Source organism: Lichenostomus cassidix, chromosome 17, assembly GCF_008360975.1.
Source record: "Lichenostomus cassidix isolate B80296 chromosome 17, HeHo_3.0, whole genome shotgun sequence".
In the NCBI taxonomy this organism is placed as follows: Eukaryota; Metazoa; Chordata; class Aves; order Passeriformes; family Meliphagidae; genus Lichenostomus; species Lichenostomus cassidix.
The window spans coordinates 1,732,202-1,758,901 of NC_139497.1; the positions used below are offsets into that span (position 1 = coordinate 1,732,202).

The 26,700-nt window shown below is 39.4% G+C and overlaps 1 protein-coding gene across 4 annotated transcripts in view; it reads left to right on the forward strand.

The window, feature by feature from the left end:
- TTLL11 (tubulin tyrosine ligase like 11) overlaps positions 1-26,700 on the forward strand; it is a 37,320-nt gene that overhangs the window by 5,944 nt on the left and 4,676 nt on the right. For all 4 annotated transcript variants that reach the window (XM_085076773.1, XM_085076774.1, XM_085076775.1 and 1 more), the window contains exons 2-8: positions 646-742; positions 2,129-2,262; positions 7,140-7,715; positions 8,299-8,394; positions 8,923-9,041; positions 23,867-24,124; positions 26,137-26,252. In XM_085076773.1, the coding sequence (XP_084932899.1) occupies positions 646-742; positions 2,129-2,262; positions 7,140-7,715; positions 8,299-8,394; positions 8,923-9,041; positions 23,867-24,124; positions 26,137-26,252 (1,396 nt within the window). The remainder of the gene's footprint in view (positions 1-645; positions 743-2,128; positions 2,263-7,139; positions 7,716-8,298; positions 8,395-8,922; positions 9,042-23,866; positions 24,125-26,136; positions 26,253-26,700) is intronic.

The window sequence follows — 26,700 nt, forward strand, 5'->3', positions numbered from 1 at the left end:
CTTTACTACTATTAGAAACTTGCTCTCAGTAATTGGCAGTGCTGCTTCTGAGCTCTTCAGGCTGCTTAAAAAGAGGGTGATCGTTTTGATAATTGAAAACAAACTACAGTTTTCCAATTTACGGTGAAATCTTGTGTGAATGGGAAAAGAACCTGGAATACTTAATATTGTTGAAATAATCGCCTTAGTTCTTAAGAGTGGAAACATATATGCTCAACAAATGATTAATTGAATTGCAAGCTTTTCGTTTAATTACAGGCTATTAGTACCAGAAAGGAATTAATGCTGTAGAAATTAATACTTATAACTGCATATATATAAATGAATAATACAGTTATTTCACTAAATGTCTTGCTTTGAGTGTCCACTTTACATTTACAACTTGACTCAAGTTGATCAGAAGTGCAGGAGTTCTCAGTACAAACCATGCCTCAGTCATTTGGGTTTGGTTTCTGAACACCTCTCTTGGTTTGTTCACTTTAAAGTCTTGAACTGATCCAAATATTCCCAGTTTTGCAACCAAAATACAGAGCTTGTTTTCTTTTGACAGTCAAAAGACTGTTCTTGGTTTTAGCCTAAGATGAGTGTTTAAAGAAGACAGGAATTGCCAGATTGCTGAAAACTTGTCTCCTGTCTCTTTTGCAGTTCCCGTTTGGCCGCCGCTTGCCGTGTGACATCTATTGGCATGGGGTATCATTTCATGATAATAACATCTTCTCAGGGCAAGTCAACAAGTTTCCAGGTACTTCACTTCCCTTTCTAGTTTAAACAAATGCTTTAAAAACAGGATTATTTGACGTAGTTCTGTGTTTTACTGGTTTTTAATGTGAATTACTAGCCTAATCAGCTGATAGTATTTTTAGCATATTACGGGGTTTGGTGGGTGATTTCTGCTGAGACGGTAAGGTATCAGAGTGGGTGTCTTGAACAATTTGTGAACTGAAATTTGTTTTGGAGAGAAAGTGGTTTTGATGAGAAGAATACTTCATACACAAGAAGTTAGGAAAAAGAAGAGCGTTAGGCTATAATTTAAGTGAAGTATGCAATTACTGTCCGTTATCTGGCACTGATAACAGTGCTGCATCTTTGGATTTGGTTTTGATTCAAAGTGGAAAGAATCTGTTTTGTTTCGTACTCTGGCTTATCTCAGGGAAAAGCTCGAAGCAGAATTCCTTAAATGGATTTTTTAATATTGAAGAGTTCATGTCAGTCCTCATCTTATGATGACTCTTCTACTTTTTTAAGCTCCTTTTTTTCTCATTTAATCCCTGTTGAGATCTCTCTAAATAAGAGCTAAGAGCTTAGGTATTGACTTATCTAAGCCCTTTACTTCAGATTTATGGCTGTTGTTAGTGTGCTGTGAGCATAAGAACCTCAGATACCGAACTCCAGGCTTTACTTACCCTTTCTCCTGCCTGAGGGAAGTTCCCACTCAGGTGTAGGATGGTCGTGTTTTCTGGTGGTTTAAATCAGTGTTAGATGAATGTTACCTGTCTGTATTCTGGATTCTACCTGGTGAGCAAGTGGCTGTGCAGGAATCAAACCACAGCCCTTCAGAACTAGACCTGATTTCCAGGAATGTTGTGCTCATTTGATGCACGGTTTTACTAGAAACATTTCCATAAGAATAGTTTTTTAGTCATGTTCCCAATGGACATAGGACTTCAGCAAATGTATGTGGGTTAGTTTGGCTGTTCACAAAATAACCTGTTCTTTGTGGTGCAGATACTTAAATAATTGCAGAGTAAACACAAAGTGGTTGATTATATTCAGGTTACATTTTTACCTATTTCTGGAACAATAGGTTAGAAAAATAATTTTGGATTAAGGCAAAGGTGGTAGTTAATAAAAGTTAACTAAAGCTTTCAGTCTTTTATTCTGAGCAGTAATTTTGAGAAATATTTTTTTTCTAATATGATACAGTAACACATACAATAGGAAATATGGCAGGAGAATGCCACAATTATTGTGTCAGATTTTAAATCTGAAAAGATGTTCAGCTTTATTGACAGCAGTGACCAGAGTGCCTTCCCAGCAGGGTGAGTAATGATACTCTGAAATGATACATTTACTGGTAGCATGAGACTTCAGTGTGGGTTTTTTGTCACTTTGTCTGTTCTCTTCCCAGGCATGATGGAGACAGTACGGAAAATTACCCTGAGTAGGGCCATGAGAACAATGCAAGATCTATTTCCTCATGAGTATAACTTCTACCCTCGATCCTGGATTCTGCCAGAAGAACTTCCCCTCTTTGTGTCTGAGGTATGTAACTTTTACTCTCAGAATGCTACAATTTGTTGGATATTGTATCCATGTCATTCTTTTGTCTTCTACACCGACTAGATTATTTAAAATCACATTAGGGGGCTGTGGATGACATATTTTCCAGTTTGCCTGGGATAGTCTGGATGTCTGGATGTTAGCTTTGTTTGATATGTTCTGGAATAAACTTCAAAACAAATCTATTTCTCTGCTGTGCCAGGAGAGGTGTCTTAAAATTGATCCTGGTAGACCCGTAAACCCTTTCCCTGCATATTCTAGTGGCCTGAGAAGGTTCCAGTACAGTGTGGGGAGTGTGGTGCTTCATCACATTCATTGTCACTGAAATCCTTTTAGTCCACTTGGCCTGTTTTATCCAAATCCTTCAGATGAGTATTTTGTACCTGCAGTGTTAAATACACTCACATCATCTCATGTCAAACTGCTGTTTTGTTTAAATATTCAGAATGTAATAAAATGCTTTTTCAGCTTTTTCGTTTTCAGCTTTTTTGAAAGAGAGTGATGCTGTGTGTTGGTATTTGGTTCTGTTATTACAAATATTTTAAAATATTGTATGTGTTTGTTTAAGCCTATCTGACTTGCCCAGGGTGTTCTTGCATCCTTCAGAATGCTCTGCTTGGAAAAGTGAGAGAAGAAAGGTCTGGGCCTTAACAGACGCCTGTACTGGGTGCAACTTTTTAGATAATTACCATATCCATAATCCAGCTGAATTCATTAACATATTTTAATACATGCTCTTCAGGTGGGCTGGGTCACTGCCATGGCACTGCTGTAAGACCTGTCTGTAAAAGGAGTGTTTAGCAACCACAGGTGGATCAGTGCACATAACTTGGAGTCAGGTTTTGAGGAGGGTGCAGTGCGGGGTGGGGATGAGCATTTTGGGAGCCCAAGGCTGGGCTGAGCACAGGGTGAGCTGCAGGTGACACTCTCAGCCCCATGCGCTGGCACCAGGTGGCACTGCGAGTTAACACTGCTCTGCTTCCTCTCCCTGCGCTGCAAACGCTGCCGTTTGTGTTCCAAGAGGAACAGATGTCCAGTAACACACTCCTAGGAGTTTCCTTTGCATATGTTCTTCCATCTGTGTTGGAGAAAAGCATAGTTCTTGTTATCAAACATTATATTTTATGTTGTAAGAGTTTATGTTCTACTTAACACAAGTTCGGAGTGTAACCCCTCCAGAACAAGAAAAAACACAGCCCAAACCATTCCAAATCCCCTGTGAACCATAGAAGGTTCAGAGCACTTTTCACTTGCAGTTTGGTGAGTTCTCAGCAGGAGTTCTCCAGTCTTTTCTGTTGTTTATTTGTTCATATGTGGTTTTGTTTGCTTTGCAACCCTAATGCTGCCAAAACCATCAGCTCTCTGAGATTGCTTTTCAGCTTGCTCACAACAGACAAGTGGGAGCAGCTTTGGTGGTGCCTGCAGGTTAGACATGTCCCTGGAGGAACTAGAACATGATGGAATATGTTAATTACCAAAAGTCACAGATTGTGCCAGTGCAGGTGTAGGTTAGACATGAGAAAACGGTTTGGTGCTGTTTGTTGTTGTTGCAAAGGGCTGGATGAGAAATGAACACCTGTGAGATACTGCCTGTAACAGAAATGAAATAGAAAGAATAAACTGCTTAAGAATTTGAATCTCCTTGCCTCCCCCTGATGCACTACAGTATTTCAAAACAATTTCTCTCTCAAATATCCTTATTGTGCCTCACTTCTGAAGTCATGATAGTGAACTTTTTCATACATATGTATCAATAATGAAATCAAATCCTGTCAGCTTTTCCCACTTTCCCCTATATCTACATTCAGGTAGAAAACACTACAGGTAATCTAATATTAATCTTTGGTGCTTTGAAAGCCAGTAATTGAGAAAACTGCACTGGGGTTGTGGTGGATGAGCTTCATTTTGGAAATACCAACAAAAAGCTAGTTCCCTTAGTGTCATTTACATTGAAATGAGATGGTGATAGGTGTTTTCATCAAGGGCTTAAAAGTTCATTTTACTAAGTAAATATATATTTACCTATTTCCAATATTCACCAATTTTTTCTTTCTAAAACATTTGTACTAACATGTCACTGTAACAGAAGATGAGTTACAGATAAGCAAATCTCTCAGGTGCTGCAGTCATGGTTCCTTCACTAGCAGGAAAGAATCTGTTGGAATGTGTGACATGAAATGCCAATTTCTTAAGAATAACTAGCTTGGGATTCAAACCAGGACCGTGATTGTTCTCATACCTCCTTCTTTTTGTTGTCTGTGAGGATGATGAATAGGCCAGTATGATTAATTTTTAATAAGAATCTAATTTGGACAGTCTAATTTCCAGCACAGCTTATTTTTGGTGGTTTAATCAGGTTTCAGCTTTTGGATACCTCTTAGGCATAGGCATGAATATTCTAGTCTTTGTGCTGTCAAATCTTATGGCCCATTATATGCATTTTTTCCAGAATGCTATATTCATTCAGCCTGTGTTTTCTTTTGAAAGCCAAACCTGCAGATTTTCATCAAACTCTCCTCTTGCTGTTAACTGTAAATGGTTAATGATTTTTTAAAGAGAATTTCTTTCAGTCAAGCAAAAGACACAGAAATATCTCATTTCTTATAAACTCATTTTCCTACATGACTGAATTTTCTAAGTCTGGACAAGCCTCCTCATAATGAGAATTTGAAAAAATATAGTTGAGGGGATTGTGGAGAATTTGAAGATGACTGTTGGGAATTTCCTTGAAGATCAAGAAACCATCTGTTTTCTTCAAGACAGTAAATCTGCTGAAAAACAGACTGACTTTGGATTACTGTTCCCCCTTTCCCCACCAGCCTATCTTCCTCAGCCATGTGTAGGTTTTGATGGACTAGAAAGCCTGAATAATTTCCAGGCCTTTTAGTCCATTAAAAAAATGGGTTAGAAAATTATGGAGAAAATTATTTACTTTCTATTTTAAGAGAAGAGAGATCTCAGAGACCAATGATTGTTACAGTGCAATGTTTTTAAAGACAGGTTCTTTTGCATCTTCAGCCATAGTCCCTGGAAAGGATCGTCTCTTTTGGAAAGGCATTGCTGGAGCAGAGCCCACATAGCCTGAGGGGCGAACAGCAGACATGGGACAGGGAAGCAGTTTGTTCCACCTGGTGTCATAGAGGTTCTTCACTGCTTTCTGCCCTAGGAGGGCATGATTGGCACTCTCAGCAGGAGTCACAGCAGGGTGTTTGGTCATGGAGGGTTAAGGTTAACCAGGTGTCTCTCTGTGGTGCTGACTTCAACAACGGTGAACCAGAGAGCTCCACTCCTCTGAAGGGTAATGTCACATCAGGGGAAGATTATTCTATAGCGGTAAAAAGACTAGGACATAAATCCTGATTTCCTTCTTTGCTCATCTAGGCCTGCTGATCTACTTGGACCTATTTATCCACATGCCATTTATGTAAGCCTGACCTCCACTGAGGCGTTTTATCCCTCAAAGTGACCTATTTTGAAGAAGGATCTTTTACTGAATCAGTGTGACACCTGTCCGTGAGAAAAATCCTAGTCTGGATAATGGATCTTGAATTTCTGCCGCAGCTGGTAGGAAGGCTTTTAGCAATGTGACTCTCAGTGCAATAAATAACTGGGTAGGGTGGAGCCACAAGTCCTTGGGGCTTTGGGAATGTCACTGCTAACAGAGCTGGGCCTTTCCTGGGGGTCAGCAGCCTGGTGTCACAGCAGAGCTTGCTGCTCTAAGATCACAGTGATCTGACCATGCTCAGCCTTTTCTTGTGGGCTGATTTTTTCCTCTTTCATTCTGTAGTGCCAGGGCTGATGCTGGCAACTGATTTGTTCTTTCTTTGTTAGCTTGTTGTCCTCAGGCTGCTAAAAGTCAATCTCCAGTTGTTGCTGGAGCTGCAGGGTCAAACCAGATCTCTGACTCGGCTCAGCACGTGCCTGAGTGAAGGGAGAAGGAGAGCAGCTGCAGGGCTGGTGCCCTAAAATGTGGGAATGCAAGAAAGGAGTGGTCAGTGCTGGGACATCTCTCTGTTCTGGAAGGAAGAGGTTTTGAGTGCTTTATTCTTCTGAATTCCATGAGCAGCTGATAAACCTTCTAGCCTGTATCCTGCATTTCTTTAGCTGCCTTCTTTGTTAGAACTCCCCTTTCTTTCTCAATTTCATTTCTGATTGAGGCATCCCCATCTCTGCAGTTCTGACTTTTGCTATACAAGTAATAAATAAACTAGAATTTGTTTGGGCAGTGGGAAAATACACACGTAACACAAAAGGTCTGATATTCAGCAGATGTGTTGGTGACATAGTTATACCTCTACATGGCTTAGCATTCCCCAGTTTTATTAACGCTGGGTATCTGATGGTGAAAAATTCCCAGTGGTGGAAAAAGGTATTGCCACTGCCAAATTTTTACTTTAGTTTTCCTTCTGGTAGTATATGCATTCACACCTCAATAAATAAGGCACCTTTCCTCAAGCTGATGATTATCTTTGTCAGTAGTTGTTCAAAATGGAGCATGAAAGTTTAACTTTGCAGTTTCATATACATTAATGACTACTAAAATAGATCTCGTGAGATACAGCACATTTCCTTCTGTAAATTGATACAGAACATTAAAAAGAAGTTCCTAAAATGATTTATACAATGGTTTGTTAAATAAAATGACTTTTTATCTCTACCAGTAATTCCCCACTTGTGCTTTTTTGTTTCTCCTCATGCTTGTCAGCACTGTTTATCTTCTGCCTGTTTTTGCATGGTGTTTACTACTCTGGTGATGTGATAATGCAATTTTTATTTATTTTTGTGTACTGGCTTTCACAGTATCAGCCCTTCTTCCCCTCCCCAGTTAGTGCCTTTCACTGTAATGCTTCTCCTTCTAGGTTCGTAGGATGAAAGACAGTGATCCATCCTGGAAGCCCACTTTCATTGTGAAGCCTGATGGAGGCTGCCAGGGGGATGGAATCTACCTCATCAAAGACCCCAGTGACATCAGGCTGACAGGGAGCATCCAGAGCCGGCCAGCTGTGGTCCAGGAATACATTTGCAAACCACTGCTCGTGGACAAACTGAAATTTGATATTCGTCTTTACGTCCTGCTGAAATCCTTAGAACCCTTAGAGATTTATATAGCCAAAGATGGACTTTCTAGATTTTGTACAGAGCCCTATCAAGAACCCTCTCTCAAAAATTTGCACCAGGTTTTTATGCACTTAACCAACTATTCACTAAATATCCATAGCGGGAATTTCATCCATTCTGACAGTGTCAACACTGGCAGCAAGAGGACTTTTTCAAGCATTCTATGCAGACTGTCTTCCAGAGGAGCTGATGTCAAAAAGCTCTGGTCAGATATAATTTCATTGGTGATTAAAACAATTATTGCACTGACACCAGAACTGAAAGTTTACTATCAGTCTGACATACCAGCAGGAAAGCCTGGGCCAACTTGCTTCCAGGTAAGTTGGAATTTCTGCCAGGAATGCAGTTACTTCTATGCATAGATTAATTTTCTGTGTGTTTAATGCCTTTTCTGAAAAGTTTCTCTAGTTATGTTGCTGATCACTGGCTGGGTGTAGAGCTGAACAGCACTGCAGGAGCTCAGAGCTCCTCACCTGAATCAAATCTCAGCCTCCTGACCTGTGTAACTGCCAGCCCTAAGCAAAGACAGAGAATTTTCAATGGGTGTAGATTGTTACTAACAGTATTCACTCCAGATTCCATCTTCTACATGTTAGAAGTGAAGCTGTGCAGGTTCTTAGCACAGTTTTGATCCTGGCACTTTTAAGATCCGCTTGTCACGGGTGCCAAGATCCCATGTTGGCAGATGCAGTATTTAGGGATGGGGGTGGTGTGAAAGGAGCCATTAGTCTGGGAGACAAATGGCTTCTGCACTTATTCAGCACTGTGTAGAGTTTCTCAGTTATTTCTTTTCTGCTCCTCAAATGTTTCTTCCTGCTCAGTGTTGCCATATGGACAAACACTGCATTCTGTAGAACACTGTGAGTACAACTGAAGTAACATATTGCTTGTTATGCACAGATTTTAGGGTTTGACATTCTCCTGATGAAAAACTTGAAGCCAATGTTACTGGAAGTAAATGCAAACCCCAGCATGAGAATAGAACATGAGCAAGAGGTAAGAGTTCTCAATGTGATATTGGAATGAAATTGCTTAGGTTGGGTTTTCTGGGCTTTTTTTCTTGTTTGAAAGATGAAAGCTGTCTGCTAATATGAAACCTCCAAGGTTCTTTGTAATTTTCTGCTTTGAAATCATTGCTAATCTTATACACTGGAAATATGACTTATTGGAATTGTGAAAGCTCTCCATCATCTCTGTCATAAATGCATTTATTCATCATCTCCTGCAGTTGTTAATTGTGTTTAGGGGATTGTTAATAATCTTTTTCATGTTTGTATACATAATATAAATGGCAACATCAGCAACAATCTTTTTTTTAATATTTCAGTTTACTTGAGAAATTTGCCACAATTTGTTGTAACATCAAACTGAAAATGCAAAGGTATTTGTGCATCCTTGAAGAAGTACTTTGTAATCCATCATCATGTATTTCAAATATAGATGATGTGCACAAAGTTTGAGCAAATGTGGAATAAGTAACCCTTAGTTCTGTGGTGAATAATGATATCCCTCTGTGATGTAAAGCTTTCTCCTGGAGTATTTGAAATTGTCCCAAGCCCTGTTGATGAAGAAGTGAAGGTTGCTGTCATCAGAGACACTCTGCGGCTGGTGGACCCTCAGAAAAAGAAGAAGAAAGATACCCAGTAAGTGTGTTGATTTTCTTTGGTTTTGCATCAGCCTTGCAATAAGTAGAAAAGTGAAATATTTTTTTCCTGAGAAGGTCCACAAGCTGATAGTAAATCAGGATATACCAGTTCTTCTGGAATATCTTACTCTTAACTGGTGCAAACAGTTTATTAACTCAGATTTATTTATTTGTACTTCTGCTTTGAGGCCTCTTTTTTTCATCCAGAACAGTCATGAGACATAAATTTGTGTATTAATTTGCTCGAAAGTCACAAATTACTCTGAATGAATTGCCCCACTGGAGCTGAAAAGTATGAATATTGTATTTAAAAATTGCTTCCTTAATCTATTATAATAAACAGAGTTAAATCTATGATCTAGAAATGAGAGGAAATGCCTGAAGGAGCTTGCACAGGAATGCCTGTGGTGGGATCAGGCTGAGAGAAACCATATCTTCTTTTTTGATGAAACACTTTATTTTAAGCAGTTCCTTGAAGACATGAAAGGGTGATTTTTTAAATTTTTTTTTTTTCCCTGGAAATTCTTGCTCATAGGTCTACTACCATGCTAGAGTGTCCATTTTGTTCTTCTCTTGGCCCTTAGTGCTAACCCGAAATATTATTCACATTCTATAATGATTTCAAATGCAAATTTGCTGTCCTTTTGTAGACAGAGGCCCGTGAACAAGACATGACTGATAATGCTAACAAGTTCTGTATTATTGTAATATTATTATAAGATCAAACTCTTCTTTCAAAGGCAGTGCCACACATAGAGGTTGCTGTGGTCAGTGTACAGAACGTTTTGCAAAGCAATTTATACTCTGTGTAGCCTGTACTTAACCTCTACCCTTAAGATTACTTCAGTGCATGGAGCTGAAAAAGATCATTTTTTAACCTGTAATTATGTAACTAGTCATGTCTTTTTTTTTGCTCGAGTTATGTCAGGCATTCATTAAGCACATATTAGATATGGAAAAAAGGCAAATGATAATTACAAATAAATTGCTAGAGGACGCCAGCGTGTGTGGAAGGCTCATTCAACTGAGGATTCTTCTCTGATACATTCTGAGTGCTAAATAATTTCTAACAGGATTAGTTGGTGATGAGATAAACCACTGGCTCTTCACAGCAAGAATTCATCAGTGGTGCAGCTTTTCTTTCAGGGTAATCTAGTTAGCAGAGCATCTTGTTGATGAATATTTCTGTGGCTGCACCATAAGTCAGCCTGCACAGGGCAGTGCCCTGGGGCCTCTTTGTGTCACAACTGCCCACCTTCCACTGACATTCACCCCTTCTGCTTCCCAGTGCTCTTTACTGAACTGGGTGTGGTGTCTGTAGCTCCTTGAGCAAAATCTGGTCTATAGATAGAAAAAAAAATGGGAAAGAATTGCTCTTCTGACAGCTAACCAGCAGCAAGCCTTGTAGATTCAAATTTTGATGCTAATTAAGTAATGGGCATTAATCTCAGTAAAGTTTTAGCAATATATATGACATAGAGTTTGAACACACAGGGGAAATACTGAGAAGTCTGAGCTGCATCTCAGGTAAATATTCTGCTGTGGAGATGGATTTGATTTTCTTCTAATTATCTCCCAGATTAAAATAAATGAGGCATCTAAATGAAAGTGAGTTTTAGAAGTCATCCTGAAGTACTTCATTATCAGGAAAGATTAATAGCTCAGAATTTTTTTTAGTTTAATTTTCCTTCATCTTCATGGAGTTTTGATACTTTCTTCCCTGCTTCCTATCATGTGATGTATAACATTGAAAAAAAAAGTTAAGCTGAATAAGATCAGTTTATCATTCCATACATATCTCTTCATTTTTCCGATACAACTCCAGTCTTTTCATGCAGGGATTGCTAGTAATTATCTTGGCACTGCTAACAATTAGTGATTGAAAATCTGCAGTGATACATATTCAAGTCAATGTATTTAAATATACATGGTGGCTTTTCTTCCACATCAGAACTAATCTTTTCCTTGTTTTAAGTCACTTAATGTAGAACCCAGGTTTCACTCATCATTAAGAAATTAAAACATTTAAAAAAATGACATGGAAGGTACTGATCTTTGCTCTGTTTGTGTGGCAGTGCTGTTCTCATGGATTTTAAGGCTTGAGTAGCTGATGGCAAACATCCAGGCCATTGACATGCTGCAGCTAACCCAGAGATTTGTGTGACTGAAACTTATCTACAGCTTGTGTAGTCTTAAACTTGCTCTGGATTGACTCCTTGCAGCAGAGGTGCTGTTCACAGCCTGCTGGAGGTGGGAGAAGCCTTCAGCTAAAGGAAGTGTGCACAGTTAAATGAACGGTCTAATGACACCGAACAACATGTAAAGTAAATCAACGTTACTTATGTAAACAGCAGTTTAATTAAGATAATCACTGATGCAAATCATTGTGTATGTTGTGCCTCCAACAGAAAATCCATGGCAAAAGGCTTTGCAAACTTCTATTTTTCTGTGCCTAATTTGGAATCTTGATAGTAGTAAAAAGGTTTTAGTTTCACTGTTTGTTTAATTATCCGCAATTTAGTCTTTTTCAAGCTGCATTAGATTGGAGGAGCAAAAAGGAGTCTCAGTCTCATGTAAATGCTGTGTATTCTCCACTGGATGTCAGATGTTTGGAGGTATAATGGCAAGCTAGGAGGATCATTTGGAGCAGGACTGCTCAGCATGTTTTAGGAAGATCATTTATATCATCTCAAAAATGCTAATGATCCGCTTTCCTGTCCTGTCAAAAATATTTATGCCCTAGTTTATTAATGCTAATTAATCCAGCAATAATAAGGACTTCTTTGTATTTTGATGGCTGTTGTTTACTCTGTGTCCTGGTGTGATCTTTTGAATTTACATGCCTAGTTTCTTACATATTTCACGACAGAAAATAAGGATTTTATTCTTTTGATAAAGAAATCATAGTGTTATGGCATGCATGTCATTAGAAATATGAGTTGCTCATGGAATAAAATCTGCCTTTTCCTTGCTAGATATGATGAAGGTGCAGCCCCCTAAGTAATATAATGACTTTTATTCAGCTCTGAAATAGCCATTGACAGAAGAAAGAATTGAAACACTTTGGAAATGAAATTAATTTAATCTATGGCTGTTACAAAAACAATCAATTCCTTGTGCCCTCCAAACTGAATGCTTTTGGTTTATTACCTATCATGCCCTTGCTGTTTCATTGCTAGTTTATCTTTTCCTGGGTGCTATTCTCTGTACATGCCACTGCAGTGCTTTTTTCTATTTGAAACCAGCCTTGAAATTTATTTGTGATGTTCTGATTATTTTTTTCCCTTCTTTTTAAAATATGTCAGGTGCAATTCTCTTCTCTGGGTTCTGTGGCTCTAGCAAATGTCAAATATGATTAACTAATTTCCTGAGCAGGAAGAACCCCAATGTGGTCTCTCTCAAATTTTTGCAGGATCAGCATGCAAACACTGGCTAATGTCACTCTGTTCTGAGAGCACCCTGTAAATATTAATGTCTGTCAGACTGACTTTTTGATTCTATTTTTTTTATTGTTAGGAGGAAATTCAGTCAAGGTTTTGTAGAACTTGCTACACAAAAGATCTTCCTCTTTTCTTGCACAAAACAAGATGGTTCATTCTTTCCACTGTGTTGATTGCACAACTTTCTCTCTTGAAATGATTCCTTTCTGTGATAGAGGACAAAATGAGTAGTTTCTGGGAAGAGAATGGGATCTGTATTTAATGAAAACATGAATTAATTTCTGGACATTCTACTTAACATGCTTTCTGCCTGAAATGTGACTTATTTTAAAGTGGCAGCTTCTTTAGGAGATGTCACCTGCTTTGCTAGTGACCAGTGGGTCTGACCTTGACACTAAACTGCAAGAGGAATTTGGGTCTTTACTTAACCAGGCCTTTTGTATGTTCCAAAGACATTTTCCAAATCCTAATGCCATTTTTAATTTCTTGATTTTGAGGAGCAATTTTGTACTTTCCTAAGGAAAGTCAGGACACCACCTGTTCAGCTGTACTGCATTTATTTTCCAGACATTTTTCTTCAGTTTCATAACCTCCCCTGATGTTTGAGTCATGTTTAATGGAAAAATGAAAATACAGTGAGCAGAGATGTCTCGAGAGTATGATTAGCCTAGATTTTGTTGATGATAAAGTCATTCTTGCCATTTATTACTGTGTTTATCTCACTATCCGTATTGTAAGATTATGATTGTGTGACAGGGGTGGTTTAAGAGGGTCAGAAACTCAGTGCACAGACATGGAGAGGCTGGATGGAGAATGCTGGTGCTGCAGCTATCACTGATCAGAAAATAATGACTGTTCTTCAGGCTGCCTGTAATGTATCTTAGTTTCCGCTGCTGTGAGCAACTGTATTATGTTCCTCAGGGATTCATTACTCAGGGTTGTCAGTGCCTTTTGCATTATATGGAGTGAGTTTAGTGCCTATCAAAATCAGCATGTAATAAACCCAGCTATGGAAGTATCAGTGTTTGGGTTTCCATTTGCTAATTGACTTTATGAGCTGACTGCTGGAGCTTTCGGTTGATTCCTGTATCCCTTTGCTTGGAAGTCTGCTCAGGTTTGCAGCTATTCAAATGCCTCTCAAGCACCACCTCTTCATTCCAAGCCTTATTTCTCTGCCTGAGAGTGTATAAACTCATATGAGTGGCTTTCTTGAGATTGATCTTTCTCCTCTGGTTCATTTTGCAGGCTGACACAATTTTTTTCTCCATCAGTCAAAATGACCCAGCGTTCATATTCAGGCTCATTCTGCCAAAGCCCTTTGGAAGCACATTGAATTAGCCCTTTTCTCTTTCCTAGAGGGCTTTCTGGTTTAGTCCTTCATCAGGCAATCTGCCAGCTCCACTATCAATTCGTGTCTGTTACATTAGCCCGGGCAGCTTTTGATGAGTGAGGCATGTGAGGGAGACTTTTAAATGTGATGTTTGTCAATGTTCCTTCAGTTCAGATTACTGAAATGTTAACTTGGTTTTTCTGTAGTTGGAGAGTATTTATTTCTACTGCTATTTCTCATGCTGCTCAAGAAGAACTTGCCTGAATGACTCCATTCAGTTTTGTGAAGCAGATGGTGTGGTATCTTGATCCTTGCTCCCTGTTCTTGCTTTTCCAATTATTTATCTGCTACATCCTTAAGAGCATTTAACCTTTCTCCTATTGATTAGGACAGGCCCTATTGGAAATTCTATGAACTACAGTGTGAGATGTCCCTCCATGAAGGGAAGGATTTGGTAGTGCTTGACTGACAGAATGGTTCCACATTGATTTTAAGAGCCACTTATGTTGTACTACAGCAACTGAAAATGCAGTACTGAGTGCAGAGCATTGGCAAATAATTTGAATGTGCTGTGGCAAAGTCCTGTCACAGAAAAGATAATAAAATCTGATTATAGATCTTTTAATTTCTAAGTGGCTCTAATCTGAAATATAATCTGAAATGTTTTAATTGACTAAAAATGGGTAATAATGGGTAATAACATTTCTTTAAAAATAGCTAAACCCACATCCCTTGCATAGATACAGATTAATTTATGATTATTCCTGTTTTAGCCTTCACCACTGCAAAAAGTGCTGTTATTCATCAGTTTTGCAAGCAGGTCTGTGTTTGCTCACACATTGTATTCCAAGCACTCACATCTTGGCTGGACAGGCTGTATTTTAAATTGCACATAAAGAGTGAATTCAGTCTTACCCTGAATCTCCTGCAATGACCCCATATTGAGGGACAGCTGGAAGTGCTTACAATGTACTGAGCAAGTGAGCTGATGACAGGCCCAGCTCATTTGGAAATTTTAATGGACAAGAATTGATATGGGTTGCAGGATTTGAAAAGGTTTCATTTTCAGCACTGTGGAATTAATTGGCCCAAGCCCGTGGTGTGCTTTAGCAGTAATTGGTGTGTGCAGTGCCCCCGGCTCCAGCCTGAGCCCAGCTCTGGGTCTGTGCTATCAAATTGGGAATGGAGACTAGTTTGGCCAATTAGACTTGAATCACAATGTTTTGAGATGCAGCTAATCTAATTAGTTTTTTATTGACATCTCTTTTCTTTCTTTTCACTCTCTTGTGAGCAATAGAGGAAGGATTGGAGATAAACTGAGGAATGTGACCTGTCACAAGTGTCTCCATGAAATCTGAACTTTCCAAACATTTGAATGGATCAAAACATGCAGTAGCAATTACATCTCTTAGATATTCACATCATATTACATTTTAAATTGATCATTAAGAAGGAGGTTTTTTGCTTTTTCCCATCTTACAATGATTCTTACATAAATTAGACGTGATTTGTGATAAAATACAGAGAAAAGAAAAAATATATCTCTTTCCTCTAGTTTTTGTAGGGTAGCCACAAGAGTTGCTGTAATCTCCAAGGTTTGCCCAAAAAGAAGGGAAGTCAGGAATAAAGGGGTGGCTGCTTCATCTCTTTCCACATGGCATCAAAATGAACATCAAGGCAGCAGCTCTAAATACATCTCTGCATTCAGTCATTTGATTAGAGATTGTCAGTGAGTCTTGATGGTAAGAGAACCTGGTTTAAGGCAGGTTTGGGTGCAGTTTGTGTCAGCTGCTGAAGCCTCCTTCCCAAACTGCCATGTGGATCTTGGAGCTCCTCTGCTGTCTGCTCCTGCTTTGGCTGAATTCTAACAAAGTAAGCTGCTTTGTGTTGCTTTGTTTAGTGTTTTAAACCATAAAGTCAGCAGTACTTCAAAGCATCCCTGGGAGCTGTGTTGCATACAGATGTTTGCTGTATCCAGGCGTTGCTGACGGGAAGCTTCAGCTGAAACCAGTGAAAATTCAGGTTAAATATGGTCAGAAATCTGCTCAAGTTACATTGGATAGGAAATAAAACAATAGCAATTTTGGTCTTATTCATCAAGTACTGAAGTGTTTACTGAAGTGTTTGGTGGAGTCAGCCTTCTGCTGGAAGGGACCTTAAAGATCATCTCATTCCACCCCCTTTAATTTCCTCTTCAGTTTTCAATACAAGAAAGCTTTTCTGGTTTGAAGTTAAAAACACTTTTTTTTTCATCTCTGAAAGTCTGGGGCAGAGGCAACATCTGTGTGTGCCTTCCCTGTCCAGGGGGGTTCACTGAATTTCTGTGTTCATACAGGGAAGGGGATTAATAGTTAGGTTTGAGTGCAGAGTGTTTTTTCCTGACACTTCAATATGTTAATCATTTGAGCTGAGTTTCTGTTATCAGCAGAATCATCTTCACCTCTAGGTAGCCTGTAGCTTGCTAACATAATCTACTTTTTGGTATCTTACTGCAGGAACAGTGATTCAGCTGCACTCTTTACTACAGAGCTTTTTCCTGGCTTTTGTATGTGCACAATTTCCATTACTAATCTTTGGTTAAATGCTTCTTGAATGAACTTTGATTTTCAGAATATTAGCTTAATTGTGTTGTCTAAAATGCAGGATATATGTTTATTTAATTTGACTTTTTTTTTCCGTTTCACCTTCTTGACTGTTTGTGCTGCACAGAAGCAACTCTGCCTTTAAATTAATTTTCCCAGTTGCTCTGTAATGTAAACCCCAGTAACTTCTAATTTTCTGTAATCTCTCTCATACTGACTTGCTTCCCACCAGATAGTTTTCACAGCATAAGTGTACAGGTATGTACTATGAAGAGAAATTGTAGTTATAGAGTGTGTATTTAAGTCTGTATGTACAGCATGGCTATGTGTATACAGTATAAATATGTCTTATTTCTTACCTTTCTCCTTGACATCTTTACAACCCCTGTGTTATGTGTAACTAGAACTACAACCAACTGTGACAATTTTGCATAAAATCTCTGGGGGGAGCCTTGAATGCTTTGTCTTGGCCTCCAGTTACATCTTCCAGTTCCTCATGTGACTCCTGAGTTGTGGATGTGCTTTGTGTTCTCCCAGGAATGGCACAACCCATGAACAAATTGATTTCAAAAAATCAGATTTCATGCAGCCTAGAAGATGTTAGAACCAATCGATCAGCCAAGGGCAGACTAAGGTGCATCACCTCACCAAGAAAAGAAACAAATCACTGCTTGCAGTGGGGCTCCTGGGCCACATCACACAGTTTTAATAGCTAACAGTGAAATGGAATAAATGAATGTGCACTCACGGATTATATCCCTGAACGCCACTGCAAGGTTCTTATGTACAAGTGCCTTCTAAGAATTAGAATTTAAAATAACATGGATATGCATGACAGCTGGAAATACTTTTTTTTTTTTTCTTCAATAGGAAAATTGTGATTTTTTGGGACAAAGTTGAAAATTGTATCTTTTTCTGGCAAGATGTTTACATTTCAAAACTTTTTCTTCCTGTTGCAATTATGTGATAAATGCAAGCATTTATATTTGCTAATATTTGGTCTTAAACAGACATGGAATTAGAAGGAAAAATGGAGACTATTTCACAGAGTTTTTGCAGGAGGTTTATTATTCTCATTAGCTTCAGGCCATCAGAAAGTAACGTGCTCTCAGGCTCTGCACATAATGAGAGTGAATGTTTGATCATAAACATATTTGAGAACTGTTTGCTTATTCCCATGTTTGTACTCAAATAATGGTGAGGGAGTGCAAAGCAGGTTTTTAAGGGACAGCAGTATTAAGTGCTTGGATTTTGGTTTGACTTAAGCAGAGGCATTGAGCAGAAAAATAACATTTTCCCTCTTATGGATATCCTTCAGGTGTCAGTTCTGCAGGATCTGGTTTTATTACATCAATCACAAGCAGCTTAAGGCTTCCAAAAACACAGTCACAGACAGATGTTGAGCCTGTCTGGGGATTAGAAATATCCTCTTCCATTAAGTATAAATTAACTTAATCACCAGGTATGAAAGATAAGCAGCATAAACATCATTCCCTGAAGCTTTCATTAAAATTAAAATTCTATTTAAAACTAGGCTCGTACTTTCTATGACTTGATCCCCCTTCAAAGAGATTATATCTGCTGTAAATTTTTACAGTGACAGAGTGACAGAAATTAATGTATTGGGGGCAGTGATGTTCTCTATAATTTAACTTCTGCTGCTAGTCATCTTTCAGCAAGAGAGATGATTGGCTTATTTTTAAGTAATAATTGGTCTCTAGTTTCTGAAACACTGAGAAAGCAATAAAACTGCCTGGTACCCAGTTGCCACAAAATGAAAGCATGGAGTCACATGACTTAATAGCAGTGTAATCATCAGTAGTGTTATTTTGTGTATGAGAATTCACCTGCTTTAATGGGAGGATTAAGGCTGATAAAATGCAATAGCACTGCTGCTTTCTGCTCTGTTGGATGACAGGGTAAAGCTCCTTTTCTGTCCCAGCATAAGCACAACTGCTTTCTAAGAATAATTTCCACATAGAAGAAATATCCTGGGGTTTCTTTTTTCTTTCTGTTCTACTGTAAGACACTTGGTGGTCTAATTTCAGTATTGCCAGGCTTTAGAGCTGGTTTGCCTTTGCACTATCCTGCATTATTATTTGTCAGGCACACTTTTCTAAAGAAATGAAAGGAACTCTGGAGAAATAATGAGGCACATAAGTACCTTGAAAGCAAATAGTGAACACAAATAAATCTAGTAGGAATAATAACAGCTACCTCCACAGAAAATAAAGTACTGGGGACTATATTTAATGATCTTTGTTCTGTAATAATTTTTGCTACAGTGGAACAAAGTCTTTGGATGCAGGATTTGCATTGCTTATCCATTATTTCATTACAGTAATGCCATATTTTCTGCTGCACTCATAGCTGTCAGGTAACAACATAAGCATTCACTGCTTGTGTTACATTAAAAGTAATAAATCTGTTGTGAATACAGAATGATATCACCATTATTCTTAAGAGGAGAAAGTTGGAAGAATCTCAATTAATAATTAGGAAATAGTGGGTTTTTTTCAGCACCTGAAACTCCTCAGATGCATTTCTCCTTTAATTATTTAAACTACGTATTAGGGAGAGCTATAGAAATCAAACCACAGCTCTAGTCTTGTCTGCATATGAAATGAAAATGTCAGTAATGTTCTCATCCATGGCTCTGTGTCCCTGGTGTGGAGCAGATCAGGATCCATGCCAAGTCTCTACATCTTGGAAACTCTCATTAACACTGTGTGAAGGCAGCAAACTTTCCAGTCTTCTGTTTTCTGCCAAAAGCTATTTAATCTTTAATGAGAAGTGTTTATTTTTATAATAAATCCATCAATCTGAAGAGGCAGTGAACCATCCTTCTCAGAAAGGGGACTGATGGCAGTGGCAAACAAACAGCACTCCAGGGACAGAAACAGGGAGCCCGGAACGGGCTGTGCTGCGGGTGAGAGCTGCTGTGATGGCTGCTGACAGGCTGCAGGGGCTTGGGCTGAACTTTTCCTACACTCTAATAAATTATTGTGGTTTTCTTAAGCAAATGGCAAAGCTATGGAGTAGATTTTATCCATGGATTCACCTAAAATGTGTTTGCCAGCTCCCTGAAACAAGCAGCATGCTCCATGCCTTACTCCCTTCCACAGGGAACACTGTCAGGCCTGGAAGCTGCAGGTGAAATTTAAAATCTAGGTGAGGTGATTTACCCAATTTATTTCATTAACTGAGATATGTGTCTTTTTCTCTCAGAGAGAGATGGAAATTCTGCTTTCAGCACTTTGTGCTTCCCAGAGACAGGACAGCTGCTGTGTTTTCAAAATGTATTTGGTGTGATCAGAAGATCATTGTCTGCCAACAACATGGTGATTATCAATCCTTATGTTTAATCTGATTGATTCTGCTCTTTGAAATATGGACTCCTTACTGGGATTGCTTTGCCTGCCTCAAAGCATTCTCCAAAGTGTTGAATGAACTCTATCTAAGAGCCCTAATTTTCTAACAAAATGTCAAAAATCTCTTACTCTGTGAGTTAAACATTCTTTTAATACTTCTATCTTTGGGCAACTATATTATTATTTTGAAAGGTGGAAATTCTTGTGCTATTAATGTGTTTTTACTTTGCCAGAGGGTGAAGAGGGGATGAATATTAATTTTCTTCAAATGACACTCATGAGTGGCCAGAACAAAACAAAAGCTGATTACTCACACAACATGCAGGCAAACCATGAAACTGCTTGCTATGACATCCTGGGAGTGCTGGAAGTCTCTGTGTTAATAAAAGCAATGGGATTAGTTCATAAAAGCAAATTCATGAATGGTTGATAATGCAGAGACACTGCTCTAGCTTGGCCTTAGTTTCCTAAATGATTTATTTCTGTGAATGAACACACAAATATATTTCATTCCTGCACGCTCCAGGTACAAACATTTATCTGTTCTTTGGGAGGTCCATATTCTGTGGTGATAAATGGGTGGATAGATAGATTTGTCATGCAAAATATTCTCTGCTTTTAACTATGTTAACATAGTCCTTGCTTGGAGAATAGAGGCTCAGCTGAGCAAATAATTATAGCTTCAGAATCCAGAACATAATATTTTCTTTTATTAGGTAAGCAGTTGTAAGCTGATACTGAAATTGCTTAATTTATACTTCTAGCAATGCCCTAAATGTAAAATACATCAAGTGAGCATTCTTAGAAATATTAATATTGTGATTCTTACCCCATTTTACTCTGAATTTTGACAGCTAAATTTTATACACAAGTATACAAAATGCTGCAAATTTTGAAGCCTTTAATTAGTAGTTGCAAATTTGTTTGTCCCTTAGCAACTTATATTTGCATAAAGATTAAGGCTGGTCAGAAAGAAAGGGATAAAACATAGATGGAGGAAACATTAATAAATTAGTAATCATGTATAAAAGATAAGTAGTCTTGGATGTCATTTCCATAAGCTTTATTAAAATTTAATTTTTTTTAAAGCTGCACCACAGTTGATCATTTCTAAAGAGTGATCTGTCATAAGCTGCAGAATTAGAGAAACGAATGTATTGAGGTCAGACATTAGTATGTAAATTAAGCTTTGCTTTTTTCCATGTGGCAACAGAAGCATTACCTTATATTTGACCTTTCATTCATTTGCCTGACTCAGCTGTGTCAGTCAAAACAATTAATTCTAACGAGCAGCATTAAAGAGTGGGGCTCAGCTTTCTTCTCCTCCCCTTGCCTTTTGGAAATCCCGTGGGAGAGGAGCTAATGGAGAGAACCTGGGCAGGATTCTCTGGAGATGTGGAGTTCCTGCTCCTTTCCCCACTGCCCCACTGCAGCACCTCACTGACAGTCCATGAGGTTTTCAGGGCCAAGCCCTGGCACAGAGTGCCCAGAGAAGCTGTGGCTGCCCCTGCATCCCTGCAAGTGCCCAAGGCCAGGCTGGACAGGGCTTGGAGCAACCTGGGACAGTGGAAGGTGTCCCTGTCCATGGATGGAACTGGGTGGGCTTTAAAGATCCCTTCCAACTCAAACTATTCTGTGATTCTAAGACAGGAAAGTTTACCGAAATGAGTACTTTTGTATTTTCCAGTTGACTGCTGAGCTAAAGGCAGACATGGAGATCCCAAAAATCCCCCTCACATTTTCACTGTTGCTGGACTTGGAGCTGTATTTCTCTCTTTGGAGCTCCTTCCTCCTGCACTCTTCATATAATTTCTCCTCTCTGCTTTTTTTTTTTATTTTTCCTCCTTGTTTTCCCTTCTGCTTTGCTCTGAGGAAGTTGCTGATCCTGGTCTTTGACTGTGTGACCCTTGGGGACTTCTGCCCTCCGCCTGCCCCTGGCGGTGTGGCGCTGGCAGATGGCAGCCAAACGCCCGAGAACACGTAATGGGGCATTGCAAGGAGTGCAATTTGTCTGAGTGCTGAGGCAAAACATGGGCTGTGCACCCTTTCTTTGGGAAAATACGCAATCATGGTAAAATTCTGTATTTCTAGGCACTGCAATTGACTGTGTGGATCCACACAGGCAGTTTGTCTTAATTAGTCGTGTTGAGACCACACTGAGGGGAGGTGGGGAACACAGGTGTGTGAATAATACAGAAAATAAACTTATGTTGAGGTAGTGTCTGTGGTAGCAGTGGAGAATTAGCAGGGTACAATTCCCTGAATATAGTCAGTGTAAATCAGGGAAGGTGAGTGTGCAGAATAGACAGGTCTGCGGATCAATTCATACTGCAGACACAGACAAACCCTTGTGCAGGTTTGCTTTGGCAAGTCTGAGTTTTATTGAAAGTGCAAAATATATCACTATAATTCAAATTGTATGATCATATTAACGAAACTCTGGTGTATTAAAAAAGGAAATGCAAGGAAAGCTTGGGGGGGAGCTAAAGAATGAAAACAAATAATTAAATTTTATAGAAGTCCTAACCTGCAAAAGCAAACTAAGAAGTATATTCCATTTTTTTTTACCGAATGGAAGTACAACATTTGGCAATAAAGCCTAAATTAAGTTTTCTCGTTCTGATTTAAATATTTTACAGACTTTCCCAGTGTGTAAGTGGAAGGGAATGAGACATGCAGTAGCATACCAAAAAAAGCTGGTTTTAATTTTAAAATACTTTTCTAATAAGAGGTATGGATTTAAGAGGTCTCTCAGTAAAAGTCTGAAATGGGATGCTGGTTCTGAATTTTATCCATGACCTCAAAGACAGCTGTAGGCTTTTTTCCATAGAAAGAAGGGGAAGAAGGAAATTCTAGGTGGTAGTTCAGAGCCTCTGCTTTATTGCATTCAAGAATATATTTTCCTTGACCAAGATACAATTTTTTTTCTATGACCCTAATACAAACCAGAAATATTTTAATAATTTGACGGAGTCCATTTCCCCTCAGCCATGGTGATGTGTCCAGAGCACTGCTTCTCGTTTGGGTGTTCTCTTCATGACATTTCTCGATGCTGTGGAGGATGGAGGCTGAAAAATGAAAGGCTGAAAAAACCCTCTTAAACTACTTCCTCAGAAATTCCAGGGACTGCTATTCAGCAGGGAAGAGGTGTGGGTTTGTGAAGGACCTGCAGGTTTGCAGATGAGGAGATATTGTTCCCAAGCCCCATTTTGGGGAGTTGGGTGGATGGAAAAGGCTCCAGCCTCACTCCAACAGCACTGTGCCAGAATTCAGGGCTCTGAAGCTGATCCCTTTAATAGTTTCTTTACTGTTTTCTATAAAAAATGAAATATCCTCAGTTCTGCTCCCGCCTTTTAAAGTAAAGCTTTATATTTTTTTAACTAAAAACATGAATGATGAATGAATAATGTACAATCCAAAACACTGTTGAATTTAGAATGAGAAAAGATTTGGGGCTTCCAGGCATCATTAAAATGAGAGTTATGTTACAAACAGCACAACCTCCCCTCTACTGAGTACAAGGTTTCACATTTGGTCGAAGTCTGGTTCAACTGGCTGAAGATTTGAATTTTTAAATTCATGAACAGACCTTTTAAGCTTAAAAATAGAACCCTGTGTGCTTGTTGTTTCTTGGCTGTACATACTCTTGCTCTTTTGGCAGGTGTTCAATGGCAGTGGCACCACCATCCGATCTCACATGAGAAAGAACAAAACGAATAACTTTAAGCTCTACTCAACTAATGACAAAAATAACATTATTTTTCTACTTTTCTATCTGCAGCAAAGAGGAACATTATCAAAGCACTACCTAAGGTTGCTACTTATTTTTAAAGACTTTTTAGGCTTTTATAACAGTGATCACATTTATAGACATTCAACCTCAGTGAATCTAAGCATGGATACAAAAGAATACCATTATTTGAATATTTTGCAGCAACAGTCTTGAACAGATGCTTTGGGAGCTGCAGTGTGATGGTCCCACCTGAGCAGCAGTTGGCTTGGTGTCCACGAGCACCCTGGTGGTGTCCCCGTGGCAGGGGATGGATGAGATGATCTCCAAGGTCCCTCCCAAGCCAACTCTCTGTGGTTCTGTCCTGCAGGAGCCAGAGCCTGGAGCAGGTGCTGGAGGCAAACGAGGAGCTGCCGGACGCAGGGTCAGCGGTGCGGCCAGAGCTGGACACTCCCAAAAACCCAGAGGCTGCCCTGCCCTCGCTGTGCCTCAAGCAGGTGTTCCCCAAGTACGCCAAGCAGTTCAGCTACCTGCGGCTCGTGGACAGGGTGGCTGCCTTGTTCATCCGATTCCTCGGCGTCAAAGGGACAACCAAGCTGGGCCCGACGGGATTCCGCACCTTCATAAGGTCAGCTGGGTGAAAGCACCCTGTTGGTGGTACTCTCAGCTTGCAGGGTTTGTAATGCCTTCCATAGTGGAAGCATTGCCTGTTGTGTTGTGTTGTAAAACAGATACATTTTCATCATTCCAAGCTCCTGAAACACCTGACCTAGGAGTCTGTGTCTAGGAGGAAGTTGGGTCTTTATTTGACAGCAGATCAGTGATACTCTGGCAGATACAATTTGCCGTCTTCGTCAACATGTCACATTCCCAGGAAATGGTAGAAATATCATTGTGAGGAAGTGACAACTGAAATTGGGTCACTTGATCTGATTCTGTCGGCTGTGGGGTACTGCTGTCTGCCCCAGGCCGTGGGAAGGATTCCCAAATGCCAGTTCCTGATGCAGTGTGCAGGGAGGATTTGCATTGTGAAATTGCACCTTGCAATGTCAAGGAACTCAATTTATTTTTTCACATACTTTTTATTTAGGAGGGGGTTTTTCATTGTTTTTTATGGCTGTATCTGTTCTAGTCATGGTACAAATACCTCATTTTCTGTCTTTCATTGACTATGACAAAAGAAATGAGCAGCAGCAGCAGATGTACTCTTAAAACACAGATCCTGTTTCTATGCAGATGCATTTAGCATTCAGGAATGAATATAAAACAACTTGGTTTATACAAATTACGATACATAGAAAATGTCTGAAGGCATCTGTTCTATCCACAGACCAGCACAGGATTGCATCCAGTTCTGTATTTTTTGTAGTTTAATCCAGCCTTATTTTGGCACTTGTCAGAGGAAAACAGAATAAGTGCCAACATTTTCTTTTAAGAATATTCAAATAAATTGCCATATCTCAATGAAATAGTATTTGCAGTTTCTTAATGCATGTTAAATTAAACTTTTTACTCCTGGCAGATACTTTGTTTATTTTCTCCCAGAGAATCTATATCAGCTATAAGGCCCTTTTCTGAAGAGCTGTCATTGCTGCTCATTTCAGAAGGAAGGTCAGGTTTCTGTGTGTTGTATCACTTTTCAGGAATAAAATGGTACATGAGTGGGATTCCATGTGTGGGCAAGTGCTTGCAGAGACTGTCCACCCAAATTCTGGCTCATCAAAATCTGTTCTCCTTTAATATTTTCTTCATTCTAAAAAATAACTAAAAGGGAAACAGTGATTGTGTCTCTAGTCCTTGCTTGAATACTGCCTGAGAATTTTTGGGACTATGCAGGCCAGACCTTATTCTCTTATTTTAAGGGAGCTCTGCTGGGGTTAGTAAAGAGTGAGATTCATTTCAATTATCTGGGTTCGGGGTGGGGTTTTTTGGGGTTTTTTTCTTTTTTTCTTTTTTTTTTTTTTTGTTTATTTTCTGGCTAGAAATTTTGGCCAGCTCTTTGGCACATGCAGTGGTTGCAGCCAGGCTGCCAGACATCTGGAAATCCTGGACACAGAGCCAGTTCCCATAGCCTGATCAACACTGCACTGCGGACCACACAGGAGTCACAGCTCCACATCCCACAGCCCGAGCTGCATCCAGAGCTGTTCTCCATGCTCAGTTCCATGAGGGCAAACCCCATCACTGTTCAGGCATGGAGAAGCAAGGCTGTGCCTGAAAGCTTCCTCCAGCCCTTTCCAAACAGGATCAGTCAGACAAATAAAAGGATACTTCTCTGTGCAAACTCTGCCTCACACAGATAGTCTGTGCAGATCTGTGGTGGGTTTTGCAGTGTACCAATTAATTCCATTCTCTTACAGCCTCAGAGTACTGGCAGTAGCCTGGGAGGAAGCTCTGTGTAACAGTCAGGTCATATTTTTAATTGAAATATTCCAAGTTTGGGCCTGTTCCATTCAGATAGGAGCAATTCATGAATGCTGGTCTGTTTGCTCTCTGGTGTGTTTTGTTAGACTGAGCACTTTACAGTGGGTCTGTACACATGACATGGGCAAACTTCTCCTGCAAGTTGCCCTTGCAGAATTTTTCCTAACTTGGGAGTTTGTATGTAATCAGAATATCTTCTTTATTTTTTTTTAACAGAAACTGCAAACTGAGTAACAGCAATTTTTCAATGGCTGCTGTAGATATTCTATATATTGATATCACAAGGAGGTGGAACAGCATGGGCATTGACCATAAAGAATCAGGAAACCCAGGTTTGTATTCAAAAACTATGAAATTTGGCTTTTGGGGTTGTTTTTTTCCATTTTAGTAGCTCAGGTACACCTCAAACATTCAATAGAAATGGGAACAAGCCATGTACACCTGAGGCATGCACATATACAACCAATTCTTCTGGTCAGTGGTGTGGCACTTACCCTTCAGGGTAGTACTACTTTGGGTATGTGAAACCTCAGTTTTGTGGCTATCTAAAATTTGCATTTAGCAAAGTGTTGGCTGAGAGAATTTCACTAGCAAAAATAGCAGACATGCATTTGAATCTTCAGGCTTTCAAAAATTAGGAGATTTGTGGATGGTGTAAATGAACCAGATGATTTTTAGGTGTTAAAACACAAAATACCCACCTGCTTCTGTTGGCTTTGTGTTCAGCCCACTCCCAGATGTAACCAAGACAGGCACGATTCTGTTGTTCTGAAATGGCTT